This window comes from Microtus pennsylvanicus, chromosome 21 (assembly GCF_037038515.1).
Source record: "Microtus pennsylvanicus isolate mMicPen1 chromosome 21, mMicPen1.hap1, whole genome shotgun sequence".
Classification (NCBI taxonomy): Eukaryota; Metazoa; Chordata; class Mammalia; order Rodentia; family Cricetidae; genus Microtus; species Microtus pennsylvanicus.
This window is the reverse complement of record NC_134599.1, coordinates 21,718,202-21,738,682: the sequence shown is the minus strand read 5'-3', so window position 1 is coordinate 21,738,682 and position 20,481 is coordinate 21,718,202. Positions and strand designations below refer to the sequence as shown.

The following is a 20,481-nucleotide window of genomic DNA, read 5'->3' as shown; positions in this document are numbered from 1 at the left end:
GAGGGCAATCCCATGACGGCAAGTCCCTCCTTAGCATACCAACTTCTGTGCAAGATTCCTTGGGGGAAAAAAAAAACAAAACTCGATTGATGTTTTGGGCACATCGACCCAGTTTCCCTGATATTCCCAAACTATGAGGTTAGAAGAAGGCCCGAGGACGAGCATGAGGCACTGGCACCTTAGAGGCTTGTGCTTCTTGCTCTGAGGCCTTACAAGGACAGGGTATGGGACTTCTTCTGCTTTCAGGGCAGGCAAAACCGCCAACCCTAAGAGGAGAAAGGGACAGTGTGGGGGGGGGGGGCTGTGAGGGCAGTTATCTGTGAGGGGCTGGTCTCAGGAGACCCCTTGGAGGCACATTCTGACCCACGGAATGACACTCTCCAGGTCTAATCACGGAGAAACCTTACTCTAGCGCTGGCTCCCCCAAGTACAGCAGCCATGCTTCTCTGTAACATAGTTGTCAAGGACACTGCCCACCAGACTACCCAGTGCCTCTCTTCAGGGAACAGCTAGTGTCACGACCTCCTCCTGAGATCAGGCCTAGAAAACACCCTGCTTACCCACCACTTCAGCTGCCTTCTGCTGTTAATCTAGCAAAAGCCTCAGTACCCAGAAGACCAAGAAAGGTGCCGTGGTAGCAGTTTCTAGTGCCTAGGCTTTCGGGCATGTTTAGTTCCTACTAACACACGCATGCACGCTGGAAGGCATCACATCTTCTCACAGTCCCTCTGGAAGTGGAGAACACACCTCAATGCTTGCCATAGGCCTCCTGGGGGCGGGGGTGGGGGGCGATCTGCTAGCGCCAGCCGCAGTGAGAAGGGGAGGAAGAAGCACGCTTTCTGTCTAATAATAGATGGAGGGGAGCAACGTGAAAGAGCCCACACCAGGAGTCCAGTGCCAAGACGGATGTCAGGGAGTGGGTTATCAGCAGGGCCAGAACCCAGGGCAGGCCTGGGACCAAGAACAGGTAGACATGCTGCGGAAAGGAGGGGCTTAGAACTCAGAGAACAGCTACTGAGTCAGGTGGATTTATCCCTTGGCTCCTGATTCCCATCTCACGCCCATTTTTCTCCTGTTTTGGACCAGGGGCTGGACATTGATGCCACCCAACTGCAGAAACTTCTTAACCAAGAGTTCCTGACAGGTATGTCAGCTCAGAGTCCTGCTGGCTCCAGCCCTGTCTCCCAGGTCGCCACGCTCGATGGCACTTCCTCTCTTTCCTCAGGGTCTCCAGGGGACACTTTCTCCTTGGACCAGTGCCAAAGCATCGTGGCTCTGATGGATGTATCCTTTGCAGTCACCCCCTCCTGCAACCCTAGGAACCCGCCTGGCCTGAGGGCTTCCCTGGGCTTCTAGTCATAGGTATCACATAGATCCTGTGCCTGTTCTCCCGACTTACTCTAGAATCTAGCTCATTGTGGCAGCCATGGTCACTACTGAGCAGACTGCTGGGACTCCTAAGGAAGTGCGTTTATAACGCTTGCAGGGGCCCTTAGGGTTCAACAGCTGTTATTCCATTCAACAATGAAGGACACGGAGGCCGCAGAGGTCAAGTACTTTTGCCCTGCTTCCACAGCTAGTTGAAACTACGCAGGGATTTGAAATAGAAGTTTTAGCTTCCAAGCTTTCTGTTCTAACCTCCTCCTGTACTTCATACTCCAGTTGGAACTATTTTCCCTTTGCCCTTTCCTTCAACACTGGAGAAATCTTTGCTGTTTGGGTTCCTTACTCAGAAGGCCCCCAATTTAAAAAGATAACCACTGAAAACTCTCAGACCTCCTTAGTCTGCAGTGCACGACAGTGGCGCCCCCTTGTGGCCCACATGACATTTTTGCACATGTAGACAGTAGCCTTGAGGCAATTCAGTGGCTAGCCCAGTTCCACGGCCACAAGGAACAGGGCCAGGAATCAAAGTTTAATTGCTTAACTCTCACCTTAACACCCTCCCCAAGGGGACTTTCTCCCCTACCCAACCGCTGTCTCTACCCAGGCCCGAGAGACACTGGCCATGTAGGATGGATCCCAAGCCTGGCAGCTTCCGCCCAGGCTGTGGCTGTCTCTAGAGAGAGACAGATCACCCCCCTCACACTGTTAACAAGGCTCGAGTGTGAATGCGAAGCCAGCTATTGTAGAACAAGAAGGCTTCTTGATGGAATCATAAATCAGTCCTGTCTTAGCTGACTGTGGTCTGGAGTCACCCGGAGACACAGAGGAATCCAAATGGCCCTTGCAGCCCTGTGGCTAGGGCACCTAGCCGGGGGAAGAAAAGAAAGGGCTAGAAAAGACCTATGTTTTGTACTGGGACAGTGCAAATGGGGCCTCCCCTAGGGTTGAGTGCTAGGGCAGGATGTTAGCTCTCATAACTCAATTAGTTCTCCTGCATTCGTTGCTTACTATAAGGGGAAGCAGTTCATAGGAATACATAGGAAGCATCCGGTTACACACACGGCCCAGCGACAGCACATGTACCCATCCACACTACATCTGCCTTGCAAGCCCCCTGCATGCTCCTCCCCAGCCTCTCCTGCCAGAGAACCCAGCCCAACTGGTGAAGGTTATGCTGTGGTGGGGGTGGGGGTCCCTCTCATCTGCTGGTTACAACTGAAACTGATGCCTCTTTCTCAGGGTGCCTTCCTTTTTAACAATGCATTTTATTTAGTAAAAACAAATCTAAACCAGGTCACCTTGAGACAGAGCAGGAGCCAGCTGGCCTGGGGCCAACATGGCACAGGGTTACTAGCTGAAGGATGACGCGGCTCTGGCTTTGCTGCTCCCCTTCTCCACCACCCTCTGGACTGTTGGGCGCTTAACTACTCCTCCAGCTGAAGGTGAACGGGCGACTGGATCAGTATGAGTTTGCAAGACTGTGGAGTCGCCTCATCCACTGCCAAGTACGGTCACACGCTCTATGACATGACTAATGCTCTTATCTAACCCAGCTGAGCAAATACGTATTGGGTGTCCCACCCTGGGGTATGAAATGATGGGGAGCATCAGCCCATCCCCCAAAGTCACCTCACGTTTTACTTAGAGAGACGTACACGCAAACAAAGGCTGCAATGCTGCCAGAGGGGCAGGGTGAGGAATATTCTAGAAGGCTGGAGAAAAGAGGATAGCATGGGCAGTGTCTAGAATTAACATGGTGCATGGTGTGTGTGTGTGTGTGTGTGTGTGTGTGTGTGTGTGTGTGTGTGTGTGTTCAAACACTCATTAGTCAGAACCCATCTGTTTCTATCCCAATGCATCTGTGGGAGGACCTACCAAAAGAGATGTGGTTGGCCTATGGCCTCCCATTGTCCTCAGGACAAAATCTGAATGCATCAAAGCAGCACACAGACCTCTTGAGTTGAGCTTCTAATTTTAAGTCCAGAAGACGTCATTTTTACTCATCCTACTTCCTCTGAAATCCAACTCTAAGAGGCCTTGCTGTCCCTGATAAACCCTATGCCTCTGTTCCTCTGCCCTGCCCTTCCTCTCTCCCATCTCCATACCCCAAGCCTGGCCATTTCTCACCCACCCTAAAAATGCAGGAAGCTTTGGACATGCCTTCCCTGCCAAATCTTTCTTGCCAGTCCCTACGACCCAATTACTGTTTGCTCTGACCCCTCGTCTTCTGTGCGATACCTGTAGAGCAGATCACATTGTCTACCTTGATATTTTGAACTTTGCCCTTATTTTAAAAGTTGTGCCTGTTGCTGATAGAAAACATAGATGAGGGGCTGGAGAGATGGCTCAGAGGTTAAGAGCATTGCCTGCTCTTCCAAAGGTCCTCAATTCAATTCCCGGCAACCACACGGTGGCTCATAACCATCTGTAATGAGGTCTGATGTCCTCTTCTGGCCTGCAGGCATACACACAGACAGAATATTGTATACATAATAAATAAATAATTTTTTTTTAAAAAAAGAACACATAGATGAGAAAAGGCAAGCTCAAAAAAGAAACCATGGTTTGCCTCTTGCCAAAGGGAAAGCATTAAGACCCAGTTAATACGTTCCAGCGCGTGTCCTATAATAGGCAAGTCTATACACATGAAACAAAAGTATAAAATGGTCAGGCGTGATGGGCACATCTGTAATCCCAGCACTTAGGAAGCTGCAGCAGGAAGAGTATGAGTTTGAAGCCAGCTTTGGCTACATAGAGAAGCCCTCTGTCGAATAAATAAATGAGTGCACAAATAAATATAAACACATACCTGCATACAAGCTGCTTTTACACAACAAAGAGCACCAATATTTATGTGTCTAATCATGTCTCGAGCTCTGAACACTTTGAAAGACTGGATTAAGTACACCTGGGCGACTATGACAAGATGCATCCCCTGACCCCTGACAGCGGACCCCTGGGCTTCTCATCAGACACTAGAATGGTGGACAAGTTGTTGTAGCTATTTGTTTTTTAGTCTTTTCTCTTTTGCTCTTCAGGGGCTCACCACTCGGTCTCCCAATGAATACGCGGAGACTTATTACATATAAATGTCCGGCCTTAGCGTGGCTTGTTTCTAGCCAGCTTTTCTTAACTTAAATTATCCCATCTATTTTTTACCTTTCTCTAGGTCTGTATATCTTTTCTTTCCTTCTTATTCTGTGTCTGGCCCCCAGCATCCTTCTCCCTCTCTTCTATTTATTCTCCCTGCCAGTCATCCCTGCCTATTTCCTATTTCTCTCTCCTGTCCAGCTATCGGTCATTCGGCTCTTTATTAGATAAATCAGGTGTTTTAGACAGGCAAAGTAACACAGTTATAGAGTTTAAACAAATGTAACACGAAAGGATGCAAGACATCTTTGCAACATTAAACAAATGTTCCACGGCATAAACAAATGTAACACATCTTCAGCTAACACTCCACAACAACAGGCTCCTCCTATCCTTACACGGCTGGGTCCTCCAGGGCAGGGTCTTCCTCATGTTCATCTTCCTCCAGAGGCCTCCACGGTGTGTATAACACAGCCGTGTTCAGAATTGCTCAATAAATGGCCTAGCTAATCAGCGACTAAATGAATGAGCTAATGTAATGGAAATCACCCGGTCTGTCTCCAAACCTATCAATAACCAAATAAGCCCGGGGGGTGGTTCTCAAGCTGTGGTCCTATATTTATTTTCCCCACCCCAGTTGGCCGTGTCTTGCATACCTGGGATTTGCTATTTGGACGTGGAAAAGCTCCCAGGAGGCTGCGGTGTGTACCGACCTCAGTCAGGCACTCTGTGCTCAGCCCTGGGGAGCTGCCCACTTAATCCAAGACCTCATCTAGGAGGTGCGCCACGGACCAGGATTCCAGTGAGCACTTGACAGAGAGGAAAAGTCTCCAGCATAAGCAGAGTGGCTAGCTGTGGCTGCTGCAGCCATGCTGGGGCCAGGACCCAGCCCCAGCCCGCTGCTGGTCTTTTCTACACAGTTCTCTCTAAGGGACAAGTGAGAGGATTCACAGATGAGCCTGCACACTTAGGTATTAGTGAACGACAAGCATTTCATGGATTTGTACTTTATCGGTGTTTGCTCCTCGGCTTCTTGTAACAAGCCTAGAAGGCAGGCACTGTAATTAGCCCTGTACTGCAGATGAGGAAACCAAGGCCTAGAAAGGTGACGTCACTTGATGAAGATTAGTTCCGCAGTTGGTCAAGAGCTGAACTGGAACTTCCGCTCGGAGAGATGATCGATCACCTGCTCCGTCTGTGCACTTAACTGCTGGATACAAACTCTTTAGAGCAGTCGTTCTCAGCCCGTGGGTCATGACCCTTTTGGCAAACTTCTGTCTCCAAAAACATTTACATTACGATCATAGCAGCAGGAAATTTACAGTTATGAAGTAGCAATAAAAATAATTTTATAGTTGGGGCACCACAACGTAAAAACTGTATTAAAGGGTTGCAGCGTTAGGAAGGATGAGAGCCACTGGTCTGGAGAGAAGCCTTGTGCTTTCCCAAAGACAGCCAAACTTCCCATGGGTCTGGAGTGAGACGAGAAAGCTTCAGGTCCAGATGTGACCAGAATAACTGACTTAAAGGGTGTGGCCATTCCCATTCGCCCCATTCCTTCCCCTACCTCTCTGTAAGCTGGTTCCTTGTACACTTTAGTAAGGTGTCTTCTGGGGATGGAGAAGAGACTTACAAAACCTCTCCCAGTCACCTTCTGGGTCCTCACAGACTTCTTGCTTCTTTCCCTCCCCCACCCCCATCAGCATGTTTTCCAGAACATCCAGAGGAGCCCTGGAGTTCTCCTGAGCTCAGACCTGTGGAAGGTCATAGAGAGTACAGGTAACAGGAGATTGTGATACCTGGATGACGGGGGGGGGGGAGGGGGGGATGTGTGAAGTCCTACATTCCCAGCATGACTGGGGGCCATGGGGCATGCATGAAGTTCTATATTCCCAGCATTCCCAGCAAGGCTGACACAGTGAGGGTGGGCAGCTGGGAGAGAAGAGAGCTCTAGCTGTGTGTCCTCCCCTACCTACACTGACCTTCACAGGTTCCCAGCACCCTAAACTCAGATGCGAGCCCCGCCTCCTGCCCCGCTGTAGCCTGAACAGTCCTGTACCAATTTCCCTCCAACCCGGATCTTATTGAGTGGGGGAGGACCACATGACTGATGACCTACGAGGAATGGAGCTCATCTTCCAAGAGCTTCCAGATCACTGTCTGGGCTGTCAGGGTTAAATACCCACAGCAGGCTGGGGCTCTCACTTCTCTCTCTTCACATAAAGTTCATGGCTAAATTAAACCGAGCGCGAGCTTTCCGGCCTGGGGCAATGATAACAACACTTTAGGGTGCAGAGTGCTTCATAGGTCACCGCAAACTGTTCGCATCGTCTCATTCCATTGTCTCTGCTCGGCCGCGAACTGGGAAGGACAGGAAACATTGCTTCTTCCATGCATGTGGGGAAGACAGATCACACAAAGGTTATGTAAGAAAATGGCCACCTTCCTTAATAAACCGTAGACTCGTGTTCCCCCAGGTTAACTCTGGGGAAAAAAAAGCGCCTCCATAATTCTTCTTCTCACGTTCCTGGTACAGAAAGGGGTAGAAATGCAAGGCACTGCTCTCCGTTTGAGCAGAGCTCCTCCCTTAGCTATGACAGTCACTGTGCACCCCAGTGTCACGGCTCTGCAGCATAGCAGAAGGCTGAGAGACTCAGCTGAGCTGCCCCACAGTGCCCTGCCAGGCTTGGGAGAGCTGGGAAGGCTCAGATCTCCCTCCATTTCCAGCAAGCTCCAGGGATTAATTTCTTGCTAACATGGGGCCACACTTAGAGCACCATTAAAGAACCAATTAAAGACAGAATCACCAAAGCAGCCTAACTGACCCAGAATAGAACAAGGGGGTGAAGTGGGGACCACTTCCAATTCAACTCAGCAGCTCAGAGGTTAGGTAGGTTGCTGTCAGGAAAACTCAAGCCCCAACTGAAGACTATGTTAACAGCTTCACTGCAGAAGTCAAGTGTGACTCTAACTACATGTGGCCCGTGAGCCCCCAAGCTCGTCCTTGCATAGATTTCAGGTGTCTGCCTGCTCACCAGAGCAATAACTGTTGGCCACTCTGCACTTGTCACCTGTGTGGCTGGCGACTCCCTGGAGCTTATAACTAGAGATGCAAGATGACAAGGTCAAAGGTGACAAGGGCAAGAGGCTTATCTTCTGCCCAGTCGAGGCAGCCTTCTGAGTTGTGTCTCCCTTCTGTGCCCCAGCCTTTCCTTGGATGGGCACTGTAGAAATGAACCTCCATCTTTCAGGGAGACCACACCCGCCATATACGGGGCTTACAGGGAGTCATGACATCTAGCTAGAATACAGAAAGAAGAGAGAAACCTGGCAGAGGCAGGGTTGGACTTCAGCCCTTAGGTGTCCTGGCAGCTCCATGCTGCATGGGGATTATCTAATTATTGGAAAAGACAATGTGTCAGTGTCTTGGGTCCCTTGAGCTGGCCTCTGGCCGAGCTGCAGGCTTGCGACTCTAGGACACAACAGCCAGCGATCAGAAGAAAAAGGCCAGGCCCTGAGTGAGGCGGCGCTGGCTGACCTACTGGACTGAGCAGGGGATATGTTGGGAGGCTGCTAGACCCTCGTGACAGGTTTATTGACCCTCGTGAAGCAGAGGACCACCCCATCTCCAGTGTCCGCTTAGCTCACCAGCTCGCCTTCCCGTCCCAGACTTCCTTTCAGGAATCTTGGTCGGCAACGAGCTGCTGAGTCTCATGACACTCCGGTACAGCGACAGCGTTGGCCGAGTCAGCTTCCCCAGCCTCGTCTGCTTCCTGATACGACTAGAAACCATGGCGAGTAAGTGACCCTGGGGGCATTCTGTGGAGCTTCCCCATGGCCAGGAAAGCACTGACGCCCCCGGACCTGGGTGAAGACTCAAGAGTAGGCAGGCTAGTGTCCTGCCTGAGACTCCTCAGATCTAAGAGTAAGACTGTCTGTAGTGCTGTGGTGAGGAATAGGGTAGAGACTGAGGTCTGCAAACCCCCGACACGGCTGCTGTGAGGTTAACACATCTGAGAAACCATCTGGCCAAGAGATGGCTGGGACCCTCCCCAACCAAAGCCAACAGAACAGACAGTACATTCTCAAAGGGAAAAGAAAACAAAAATCCCATAGCGTGGAAATTTGTGTGGTGCCTGGTTCTATGTAAATGACACAGAAAGCCTTACCACCCTCCTAACACCATGCCATTGAGATTCTAGCCTTCCTCCATGTTCTGGCCTGCTTCCTCTCTTGGAAGTTGTCTTACTTTCCTTCACCGTTGCTATGATAAAATACTCTGACCAAAGCAACCTGAGGGAAATGAGGTTTTGTTTTGTTTTCTGGCTCATAGTCGCAGGTTAGAGTCAGGGAAGACAGGTTAGCCAGAATTTGAAGCCACTGGTTATATTACAGCCATAACCGGGATGAAGGCAGCGAATGCATGCCCTTTCTCTACTTACACAGTCCAGGATCCCAGCCAGGGGATGGTGCCACCCATGGTGGTCTTCCCATCTCAGTGAATACAGTCAGGGGGGCGAGGTACATGGACTCTGGAAGGGGAGAGATGAGGATAATCCCAACTGTCCTGACAGGAGACCCTTAAGCCACCCCACGGCATAGAGCTAGATGAAACGGGAGAACAGAGTAAAGCACCCGCTGGGGACAGTGACGACTTAGGACCTCCTCTCAGCCCCTCAAACCCTTTCTACCTCTATCCTAGAGGCATTCCGCAACCTCTCCAAGGATGGCAAAGGAGTCTACCTCACAGAGATGGAGGTGAGGCATCTTCCCCTCCCAGAACCAGGCACAGTCCCAGGCTACAATCTCCTGATCCAGTTCCAAGGGACATTTTTCTCCCCAGGGTATTGAATAGTCCATCAAAGGCCAGCCAGGCTGGGGCAGAGGGGAGCGGGGGGACCTGCCTCCAATTACTGCCTTTATATATTGCAAGCTGCCGGGCTGCTTTAGGATCTTGGCAGAGAGATTTTATTTTTTTTCCAATAGCTTAATAAAGCAGAGGATTATGTGGGAGTCATAAATCCAAGAGAGAAGTAAAGAACAGTCCACCAAGCTCACTGTACATTAAGCCTGAATTTTAGAGCCATCTAACCAGTCAGCTGGTCAACCCCCATACACCTCTCTCTGCTGGGCTATTTAGAAAATAATATATGCCCTTCAATTGCTCAGTTGGTGGAGTGGAGGATTGTAGAGGAGTTACCTAGGAAGTAGAGGGAAGACGTGTTGTGGCAAAACACTGAGGGTAGAGTGAGCTGGGGAAGGCGTTGGTACTGAACTGAGACCTTCTAAGGGAGGTGTATATATTTGCCCTGATCCGCGTGAAATGAACCAGCTTTAAGAACTGGTTACTCGGGGTTGGGGCTCAGTCAGTGAGTACTTATCACACAAGCATGAGGACCTGAGTTTAGAACCCTAGCACCCACATAAGAAGCCAGGCATAGTGGTGAATGCCTACAATCCCAGAGCCCTGGAGAGGTGGAGACAGGGGGATCTGAGGAGTTTGCTGGCCAGCTAGCCTCACCCAATTGGTAAACTCTGGGTTCAATGAGAGACTCCATTTCAAAAAGTAAGGAAGACACCTGGCAGCAACATCTGCCCCCAAACACACAATTTACATATACATGAATTTCCATATATAAAGACTTACACACCAGAGAGAAGGGAGGGGAGAGAAAGAGAGATAGCCATTCTAATGACGATGCTTATTTCTCAGTGGATGAACCTGGTCATGTATGGCTGAGGTGAGGAGTCCAGCCGAGCCCTCTGGACCAGGTAAGACATGGCAGCACTCAAGTCCTTTCTTCTTCCTCTCAACAGTGTCCCTCTTTCTCTAAAAATGACACATAAGACTCCCTGGAGACAGCCTCTCAGAGACACCGGAAGGCTTATTTTATGAGCTAAGGCCCTGCTGCTCACGGCTTCTGGGTTTCAAGGCCAAATGCTCAGATTTTATCCGGACACATTCATGAAGAGCACAGCCTGAAAGTCGTGAATGAGAGATTTACAACATTTAATTAATGTTCCAGAGAGAAAGGGTGGTGACTCATTCCAGACAGGGACCAGAAATGGTGGAAACAGAACACCGCAGAGCTACGCAAACACTTGACCTCGGGGGAAAGGAGAGCTGGCCACCCCACTGGCTCTACCATTGTCTAGCTGGCTTGGGACAGAAGTAGATATGGGTAGTCATCAGCATGGATACTTCTAGTCTGTGCTCATCAACAAACACATTGCCATTTCTTCTTGACTTCTATAGAACAAACTAGAGTTACATAAAATCTGTTATCACATTGCCCAGTCCTGCCACAGCCGAATTCTGACTGAGTGAGTGTTCTAAAATTCTGACGAGCTTGAGGATTTATCTTCCCATTTTCTGGGAATCTTCAAGTCTATATATTCCTTATTTCGAGACAAGCATCCAAGTCTCTGGAAATTTCTAACACCCTTCCATAGAAACTCTACCCACTAGAACACTGTAGAAATAAAGACTGGACATTCTAGACCTAGAGGTCCTTCAACACACTTTGTTGCCTGACCCAAAGTCTCTCTTATTTGGTTATCACTGTTGGTTCTTCATGGAACAATACTGTGGTCAAAACCCTCTCTACAATATACTTGTGGCTGTGACAAAATGCTTGACAACAGCAATTAACAGAAGAAAAGGTTCATTGATGTGGAATATCCTTTTGTATATGTGTTTCTTTCATTGGTTGATGAATAAAGCTGTTTCGGTCCATAGACAGGCAAAATATAGCTAGGCAGAAAATCCAAACAAAGATACAGAGAGAGAGAAGGTAGAGTCAAGGAGATACCATGTAGCTAGCCACTGCATCAGCAAGATGTGAGGTAACAAGCCATGAGCCCTCAAGCCTCATAGTGAAATATAAATGAATAGAAATGGGTTAGTCTATAGTTATAGCTAGCCAGTAAACTCCCTAAGCCATTTATCAAACAATAATTATGTTTAATATTTAGCCTCTGAGTGATTATTTCATAAGCGACTGCAGGGACCCAATGGGCGGAGAGAACTCATCAAGTGGGACCCAGCTAGCAAAAACAAAAAACAAACAAAAAAACAAAAAACAAAAAAACAACCTTCCATCTACAGTTTGTTTCTGTTTGAGAGGACATGGTATGTCATGGTAGGGAAAGCATGGCAATGGGAACTCAGGGTGGCTGGTGCTTTGCATCCACGGGCAGGATACTCAACTGGTTCTAAACACAGATCTTTTTTTGTTTCCCAGCCTCCCAGACCCAAATAATCGCACAGAAACTACATCAATTACAATACTGTTTGGCCAATGGCTTAGGTATATTCCTACCTAGCTCTTACATCTTAAATTAACCCATTTCTATTAATCTATATATTGCCATGAGGCTGTGGCTTACTGCTAATGTGGCACCTTTCTCCTTTGGCAGCTACATGGCATCTTGTTGACTCTGCCTACTCTTTCCATATATCTCTGTTCATATTTCCCACCTGGCTTTACTCTGCTAAGCCATTGGTCAGAAGAGCTTTATTCATCAACCAATAAAAGCAACACACATAGAGAAGGACATCCCAGGCAAACTGGTTTTCTTCTTTTTTCCCCGTTTTTTGCTCAGTGAGGGACTGTTCATGGGATGGTACCTCCCCAACACATTCGGAACATGTCCTACCCCCTTAGTCAGTTCTCTCTGAAATACCCTCTCTGGAAATACCAAAAGTGCACTCCACTAATCCCACAGATGTTTCTTATTCCAATCAAGTTGATAATCAAAATTCACCCCCACACCCTCTGAAATATTGTTGCTTCTGGACATGGTCTTCGTATAACCTACGAATCGTGTGTGTGCCTTGAAACCGTGAGAAAGGTGTCTGCATGAAGATATAATATTTGTGCATCAATGCTTCCTGATGAACATTTGATGGTTACTAGTGATTACAGATTGACAAGAGTCAATTTTACTCAGCTGCATTGAATTCCCCTTTTGCTCCTTTTAAAAACAGATCATTTCCAATTTTATTGTGCCTATCACTGCCTACATGGATTTTAATGCAAAGAATGACTCTTTAATTGTATCTTGAAGCTAATTTGGCACACAGGGTCTACATCCTTGAACTTTTGAAGTCACAGAATTCTCTCTATGTTGTCTCTTTTGGGAGTCCCAATTGTCTTTTCACTAATTTTTCCAGTTTCCTGTTCTGAAGAATGTACAGAGAGGGGGTATACATATGTATTTATCTCTTGCATTAATGCCCGTCATGACCCTGAGAGTGGACCCTCTCCCTTGTCCATAGCCACTCTCTGACATCACAATATGGCACATACGCTTTTACATGTGGCCCATAAGCTTCAATGAGGAACTGGTGGTGACAAGGTGAAGAAGCTCTGCCTGAAAATATACAAATCCACCTGCTTTGGAAACACCCCCTCCTCCTTCCTTGTCTTCTGTTACACAGCATCTCCCTTTGGATCTCCCTCTGGGCATGTTCCATAACTCATTACCATCACCTTTGCAAGGACCTGATTGAATGGATTTTTTCCTCTATCTTCTGAACACTAAACTGCTCTCTCTCTCTCTCTCTCTCTCTCTCTCTCTCTCTCTCTCTCTCTCCTTTCTCAGGTGTTCTAAGCCTCATTCAAGCACATGCATCCTTTGAATTTCTCCCACCTCACAATCCCTTCCGGTTGTTACCACCCCTCTCCTCCCAACACAGCCAAGCTTCGTAAAGGAACTCTGTCTCCACATCCTGCTTCCTACTCTCTCCTCAGACTACTCCTGTCTGGATTTCTTAGAAATCATCTGTCTCCCTGGATTTTGCATTGGTTTTTGAGCTTATTTTTTTATATCCATTCATATCCCTCAAATCAATTTTCTGAAGCCAGAGCTATGCTTTTAAAGTTCAAATTAATTTACTGCATTCCCCAAGCTAAAAACCCTTCTTGCCATACAAGGTAATTCTAGAGTCCTTAACATCGATCCCTGGATTGATGTACCATGTGCCCCTGCCCATCCCTCTGACCACACCTTGGTCCTCCATCTACATACACCATGCATGGTTAATACCATTGCCTTCTACGGTCTGTTATTCCCAGCCTTGGCTCTCAGGCCTTACTGTCTGCTCTGCCCTGGCTATTAGTAGTGCAACACCTACCCTTTCTTGCTGTAGCCTGACTGGCAACTCCCATAAAATTTCTCACATACCCTTCCCCCAGTTACAAAACTCAACACGTAGTTTTCTTGTTGCCAATTTTCTCCTTTTTAGAGAAATGCAATCAACAGCATACTTAAAGTTTGGAGTTCAAGCTGGGCATGGCGGTACACCCCTAGAAACCTAAGGTTCAGGAAGCAGAAGTGGAAGGACCATACATTCCAATCTAGCCTGGGCTACGTCGTGAGTTCCAGACCTGCCAGAGCTTCATGAGGAGACACCGTCACACGAAAGTGCTGCATTTGTGGCTTTAGCATAATCGCAGGCCTGCAGGAACATTCCAGTAATATCATTTTAGAGCACCTTCATCTCCACATGAGGAAATGTGATGCTCGCCCAGCAGTCACTCCCCAGGCGCATCCAACCTTTAGTCTTAGGAAAGCACTAACCTACATCATGACTCTGTGGGTTGGCCTATTCTGGGTGTTTCGTACAAGTGCAATCATGAAATGAGCGGCCCTTAGTAACTGTGTCTTTCACTTTGCACGATATTTTCAGGGTTCATCTACAATGAAGCATGCCTCAGTCTTCATTCCACTTTAGTTCTAAGTAGGAGTTCATTGGTGCTATGCCATATTTGATTCATTATTCAACAACTGGTAGATGTTGAAGTTATTCCTACTTCGTGACGACTATCATTAGTTAACATATTGGGAGTGTTTGCAGGCCAGCCTCAAGGTGGACGTGTTTCACTGCACTTGGCTATATAGCTAGGGATTGGGCCTTAGGATCACATGGTAACTCTGTGTGACATCCTGAGCAGCAGCTTGCCTTATCATCTTCCCGACAGCAGTGGATGGTGTTTAAGAAGCATTCGGTGTTGTCTGTCTCTCTGGGTGTGAACTGGTACCTCACTGTGGGTTTGACTGGCACTCCCTTGATATCAAATGATGCTGAGTCTCTTTCCCATTGATTATAGGTTAATCGTATGTTTTCTTTAGAGAATTCTATTCAAATCCTTCCTGCATTTTGAAGTTGATTATATTATTATGATATATTAATATCTTCTTGGCACTGAGTTGTAAGAGTTATTTTCATACTTTAGTCCCTAATCCCTTACCACATATGCTGTCGACTTTTATCCTGTTCTTTAAACTTATCTTTTCAATTTTTTAATTTTAATTTTTGTTTAGTTGTCAATTAAAAATTGTTTTCACTTAATATATTTTATCCTATTTACCCTTTCCCAGTTCCTCCCAGATCCTCCCCACTTTGTATTTTGGTGGGGTTTTGCTTGGTTTTTGTCTTTTCAATTTGGGGTGGTATCGCTTGAAGTTCACAAGATTCTAGGTTTGATGAGGTCCTACCCTGCCCATTTTTCTTTAGTTGATTATACTTTGGGTGGTAGCTCTCAAGATCTCCAGTCTTGAGTCACAAATGTTTACTCCTGAGTCTCTTGTAACATTTTTTTTAATAATTTCGCCTTGGTCATTTAGGATTTTAAACTATTTTGAGGTTTTTTTTTTTTTTTTTGCCTGTATATAACGGGAGTCTAGCTTTATTCTTTCGCATGTGGTCATCTGGTCTTCTCTGCACCCATTGCTGAAAAGACTCGCACCCTGCTGTCTTTGAACATCAGCTCATCCTACTGTGAGGATTTAGTTTACATTTGCAGTCTTATCCTGGGGTTACGGGGGTGATAGAGATCACAGCAAGTATTCAATTAATTGGGAAATAGCATATTCACAACATCGAGTTTTTGAATTTGTAGATACAGAACACGCTTCAATTTTAAATCTTTAGCTTCTCTTAGAGACGCTTTCCTGTTTTCAGTATGGAAGGTCTGTATGCCTGTGTTAACTGACTTCTGAGTTTTGTGTTCCTCTGGATGCTATTGTGAGCAAAACAGTTTTCCTATCCCTTCTCAGCTAATCATTGCTAGTTTTTAGCAATACATTGAGTTGTGTATACTGATCTTACATCTTACACCCTTTCTAAACTCATTCATTAGCTCTGGTTTTAAAGGGGTCCCTTTGGATTTTAAAGATATAAAATCATATCTGAAAGTAGTTTCATTTTTTTTTTACTTTCCAAATTGTATCAGTTTATCATTTTGGGTTTTTGTTTCGATTTCATTTTCCTTTTTTTAGCCCTTGATTTATTATGCAGGATAGGAGTTCTATTACAATTTTGAACAGAAATTTAAAAACAAACAAAAAATGAACAAAACCCCAGACATCCTTATGTTCCTGATCTTGGAAAAGAAGCCCAGGCTTTTACTATTCCATATGATGTTGAATTTTAAGGTACTGTTTTAGGGGAGTGGGGATGTAGCATTTTTTAATGTTACAACAAATACTGTATGATGGTATCCCCATTTTATAATTGAGAAAGTTGCTCAGGGTTGCAAGGCTAGTTAACGGGGGGGGGGGGGGGTGGAGTTAATAGCTAGGTCTGTAATTTTCCTACTTTCCTATGGTACTTTTCCCACGCTGTGTGCAGTGGTTGAACTGTATTGTGTTCATGTCTAGATGACAGTCTGTTTAGTATTCAGAAAACATCGCATCTAAATTTCATTCAGAAATGAGTATTCCAGAGCCATGCACAATTGTGTGCATGATGGATTTTTCCTTTTTTATTATTTGAAAAAATTATACATGCATATAATGTGTTTTAGTCAGATCTATCCCCCATGGCCCCCCCTCCCCCAGTAATTCCTCCTATGCCTCCCCAAGACACTTTCCCCTTCAAAGTTAACGTGCTCTTCTTTAAAAAAAAAAAAAAACCTACTGAGTCTACTTAGTGCTGTCTTATAGGCACTTGGGTGTAAGGACCAACTGCCGGAAACTGACTATCCTCTTAGGGGCCACATCTCTGAAGAAAACAGACCCTCCCTCTCACAGCAGACTGGGAGAGTCCCTCTCTCACCAATTACCAATAGCTCCTCAGCTAGGGGCAGGATTTTGTGACCACCTCCCATTTCATGCTGAGGTCTTGTCTACCTTGACCTTGCGTGGTAGCTTCTGTGAGTTCGTATGAACAACGTCCCTGTTGAGTCTAGAAAACAGTGTTTCATAATAGTGTTCCACCACTGTAGTAATAAGAAGCGTGGCGGCGGGGCTGCGTCCCCAACACCCCGGCCGCCTGCACGGCTAGCTTTACCCGAAATAATTACACGGAAACTGTATTCATTTAATCACTGCTTGGCCCATTTCTATCTAGGCTAATTCTCACATATTAATTTAGCCCATTTCTAATCATCTGTGTAGCACCCCTAGGTGCGCTTACCGGGAAGATTCCAGCCTCTGTCCATCCTGGGTCGGAGCTTCATAGTGTGCGTCTGCCTGGGAGCTGGGAGCATGGCGTCTCTCTGAGGCGTCTGCTCTGGAGAGGAGAGCTGTCGAGTCTGAGCTCACTTCCTCTTCCTCTCAGCGTTTTGTTCTGTTTACTCCTCCCACCTATCTTCTAACCAATGAAATGGGCCAAGGCAGTTCCTTTATTAGCCAATGACCTTCCTCCATCACACCACTTCCAACTTTTGTATTCTTTCTGCTCTCTCTTCCACGATGCCCCCTGAGCCTTGGGAGAAAGGGTGTGATAGTCCCAGTTAACTTTGAGTTTTTAATAGATACCACCCATCAGGTTAAGGATCTGTTTGTAGTTGGCTAATACACTTACAGCTATTTGCTCGATGGCCACATCCCCTGACATATGCTAAGCCTGCCTGTGTCTTAATTGTGGCGACCTCAGCACAAAGTAAACTGTGGGCAAAGAGAATCACTCAGTAACCATTCCCCGGGTTTCCAAAGACATTGTGCTTTCATTAGATTTTATGCTAATTTAAATATAATTATCTCTCTTCCCCACTTTTCTCTCCTCCCTCTAATCCCTCCCATGGCCCCCTCTTCATTCCTTCTCAAATTGATGGCTTCTTGTTTTATTACAATTATATATATTTATGCACATATAAATGCACAAATATATGACTATAACCTGCTGAGTCTGTTGAGCGTTGCTTGTGAGTGGATGATTTCAGGGATAAACGACTAGGGAGCTCATTACTAGGAGAGAAGAGCTGCTCCTTTCTTATCAGTCACTAGTTGCCCGTAGTCCTTCGTGTGGGTGTGGGACCCTGTGAAGTCTCCCACTTCCATTTCCATGCTAGCGCATCTACTGGTACTGTCACTGTTCAGGTCTTGTTTATCCAGCCATATTGTTGCTGGAATAAGCAAAGGATTTATTATGTTTACTAAATGAGCTTCTTCCCCAGAGGAGGAAGAAATGAAATCCTGTTGCCAGGCCATTCTGTTTCTGGGTCACATTCTATAAAGTATACAAGAAGCCTTTCATGTACCCTAGACTTGCTGAATAGGGTGGCTTGTACTTCTTGTTAGAATCATGTTTTCCTCTCTTCCTCCCTCATCTCCAGGGCCCCCCGCTCATTTCTGACTTAGTTTAGGGTGTGAGTAAGCACAGCCAGGCTGAACGACTCCTCTGCTCTCCCCCCAAACCCGTTTGTTTTTGAAGAAGGCATGTGCCTCCACTGCCACATTGCAGGTGACATTTAGGCTAAGTTATCAAGCTCAGAAATGCCAGTGGTGCCCTGAGACAAGGGAGGCCATGTTGATCTCAACCGATTTCAGAGTCTAGGGGTTTAACGCATTGCGAATCGCATCTTGCTGAGAACTTATCTAGCTAATGCCACCTGATGTACTGATGATATGGCAGGAGAGCGCCTTCTAACGAAGCTAGCATTCGTACAAGCTTCCACTGTACAGCCATCTTGAATCTCTGGGAAAGTGAAAAACGGGCGGCCATGACCTTGCTCTTGCTGACTGCTGTCAACTATTCCTCAGAGTGGGTCTGCTTCTACCCCCAATAAATCCATCTCTCCCAACCTTCAGACCAAGAGATCCCTCTGAGATGACTGGCTAGACTTTGGGTTGACGACTAGCAACCCAATAGATGAGACCATCCGAAGTTTGGATCAAACTCTCCCATGGAGGTCATATTAAGATTGGGAGTCTGGATTTGCCAGTGGTAGTACAAGACCTCCAGATCCCACTAAGAAAACAGCATCTGGCTTTCTGAGCTGGCTTTGCAAGAGAAATGAACTCAGAGGAGAAACGAACATGCACCCTCCGAGAGCAGAGTCTGGTGGGTGGGTAGGGGTGGGAATCCGGACTCTGGAGCTCCACCAAGAGACAAGTACAGTCAGTGGAATTAGACACCGTGCAGGGGGCCAGCGGTCCCTGGAGGTGCAGAGGGGTGAACTGAGGGAAGAGCGAACCACAATAGTACCTTGGATGGCTTCGCCATGCAAAACGCTTTGAAATTCTGCTGGAGACTTTAAGAAGAATTATTAAGATAATGACAAACTATCCAGACCCCCCAAAAAAATGAGGCAATTAGTAACTCCTGGAAGAACAAAAAGTTACAGAAGAAAGGAAATGTGATCCAAGAGAATTTCTTCACTCAGCGGTGAACAGTGCATATATAACTGTAATAAAGTAGAAATTAAATATTGATTTAACAAAAAGCAGAATATAAATATATTAGGAGAATGAAAGAGAAGATAGAAATATCAAAGTGGGCGAGGAACACCCAGCCCCGTCTTCCATCACAGAAATCGATGGGCATTTGAAAATTGACACGCAAGGGAGCTGCTGTCTGAGCTGAGTATTTAGAAATGGAGAGAGGCGCTTCCAAAGCAAATCAGAGGCGAACTGAGGACAGGAAAAGACACAGTCGTCTGCCCCTCTTCCTTCATGGCTTGTGGTGATGATTGAGTTTTCAAATTATATGTGTTAAATTGAATTCTTAGTAGAAGATAAATCTAAGAAGCCTGAAAGTCAAATGTTTAGGTCTTGAAAGAGGAGACCAAATGGGAAGGAAAACTGGGGCTCCTAGATGCCGAGGGCGGGGACAAATTCTAGCTGCGGGAGAAATAGCTGTGCAGGGTCACTCACTGTGAGCCACAGACACTCGAGAAAAGCCGTTCATCTGTGGAAGTCCACAGCCAGCGGATTGGGGCACGCGGAGGGCGGAGGGCAGAGGGGGAGAGCAGAGGGCAGAGCTGCCTTTCTGGTCTGCCCTGGGGAGGACAAAACAGCCGCTGACTCCAAGATTCTGTCATGGTGCCGCAAGCAGGCCCGCACGGAGCCAGGTGAACTGTGGCTTGGATTCCAGCTGCGGGCAGAGCGGGGCAGATGAAAAGTGGCTTCTGGGGTTTTAAAGAGAAGAGCGTCTCGTCTGTTGGGGGGACCATGTGAGGGGCCAGTCACGCTCGCAGGAAACGCCTAGGCTTGCTTTGCTATGCTGGTCCACACAGCGGGAATGGGGCTGGGCCTCTAAGGTTACTTGGCGAAAGGAACAGTTTCTTTGTTCCCCTTGGACCTTTAGCCTATAAGTGTCCATGTCTTTCTCTAGGACAAGCTCCTGGTGGCCACTCAAGGAACTGACTTCCTCCTCCTCGGAGCGGTGCCACCCCCTGCGGTGGGTCTACAGTTAAACCTGGCATTTGAAATGGAGGCTAAGATGCCTTGCAAGAGACTGGGCCGAGTTCCTAGCTGAGTCAGGCTCTGATAAACCCAAGGCCACTAGATCGTCCGGGCGCTTTCAGACATCAGTAGCCACTTCCGGGAAAACGGAGCAGAATGTGTCCACTGTGATAAAGGAAGAAGAAGCCTATAATCCACTCCGGCCCTTCCCACCATCTCTGTGGATCCATTTCTTGGGGGGAAAAAAAACCCAGACTGGTGGCGCTGGTGACCCAGGAATGGTCTGTTCAGTGTCGTTTGCCAGTAATCACATTTTTTTTGTACCTATATGCTACTTATTTCACAGCTAAATGGAGAAATAAAATATAT

The 20,481-nt window shown here is 46.9% G+C and overlaps 1 protein-coding gene across 1 annotated transcript in view; it reads left to right on the top strand.

Annotated features, from left to right (window-relative positions):
- The window catches only part of LOC142839413 (calpain-13-like), a 71,408-nt gene extending 51,267 nt beyond the window's left edge, over positions 1-20,141 (top strand). Inside the window, exons 15-22 of the mRNA XM_075955530.1 lie at positions 1,087-1,144; positions 1,226-1,284; positions 2,823-2,891; positions 6,180-6,255; positions 8,146-8,274; positions 9,179-9,234; positions 10,190-10,248; positions 20,042-20,141. Of these exons, the coding sequence (XP_075811645.1) occupies positions 1,087-1,144; positions 1,226-1,284; positions 2,823-2,891; positions 6,180-6,255; positions 8,146-8,274; positions 9,179-9,234; positions 10,190-10,216 (474 nt within the window). The 3' untranslated portion in view covers positions 10,217-10,248; positions 20,042-20,141. The remainder of the gene's footprint in view (positions 1-1,086; positions 1,145-1,225; positions 1,285-2,822; positions 2,892-6,179; positions 6,256-8,145; positions 8,275-9,178; positions 9,235-10,189; positions 10,249-20,041) is intronic.
- Positions 20,142-20,481: the final 340 nt, after the last annotated feature.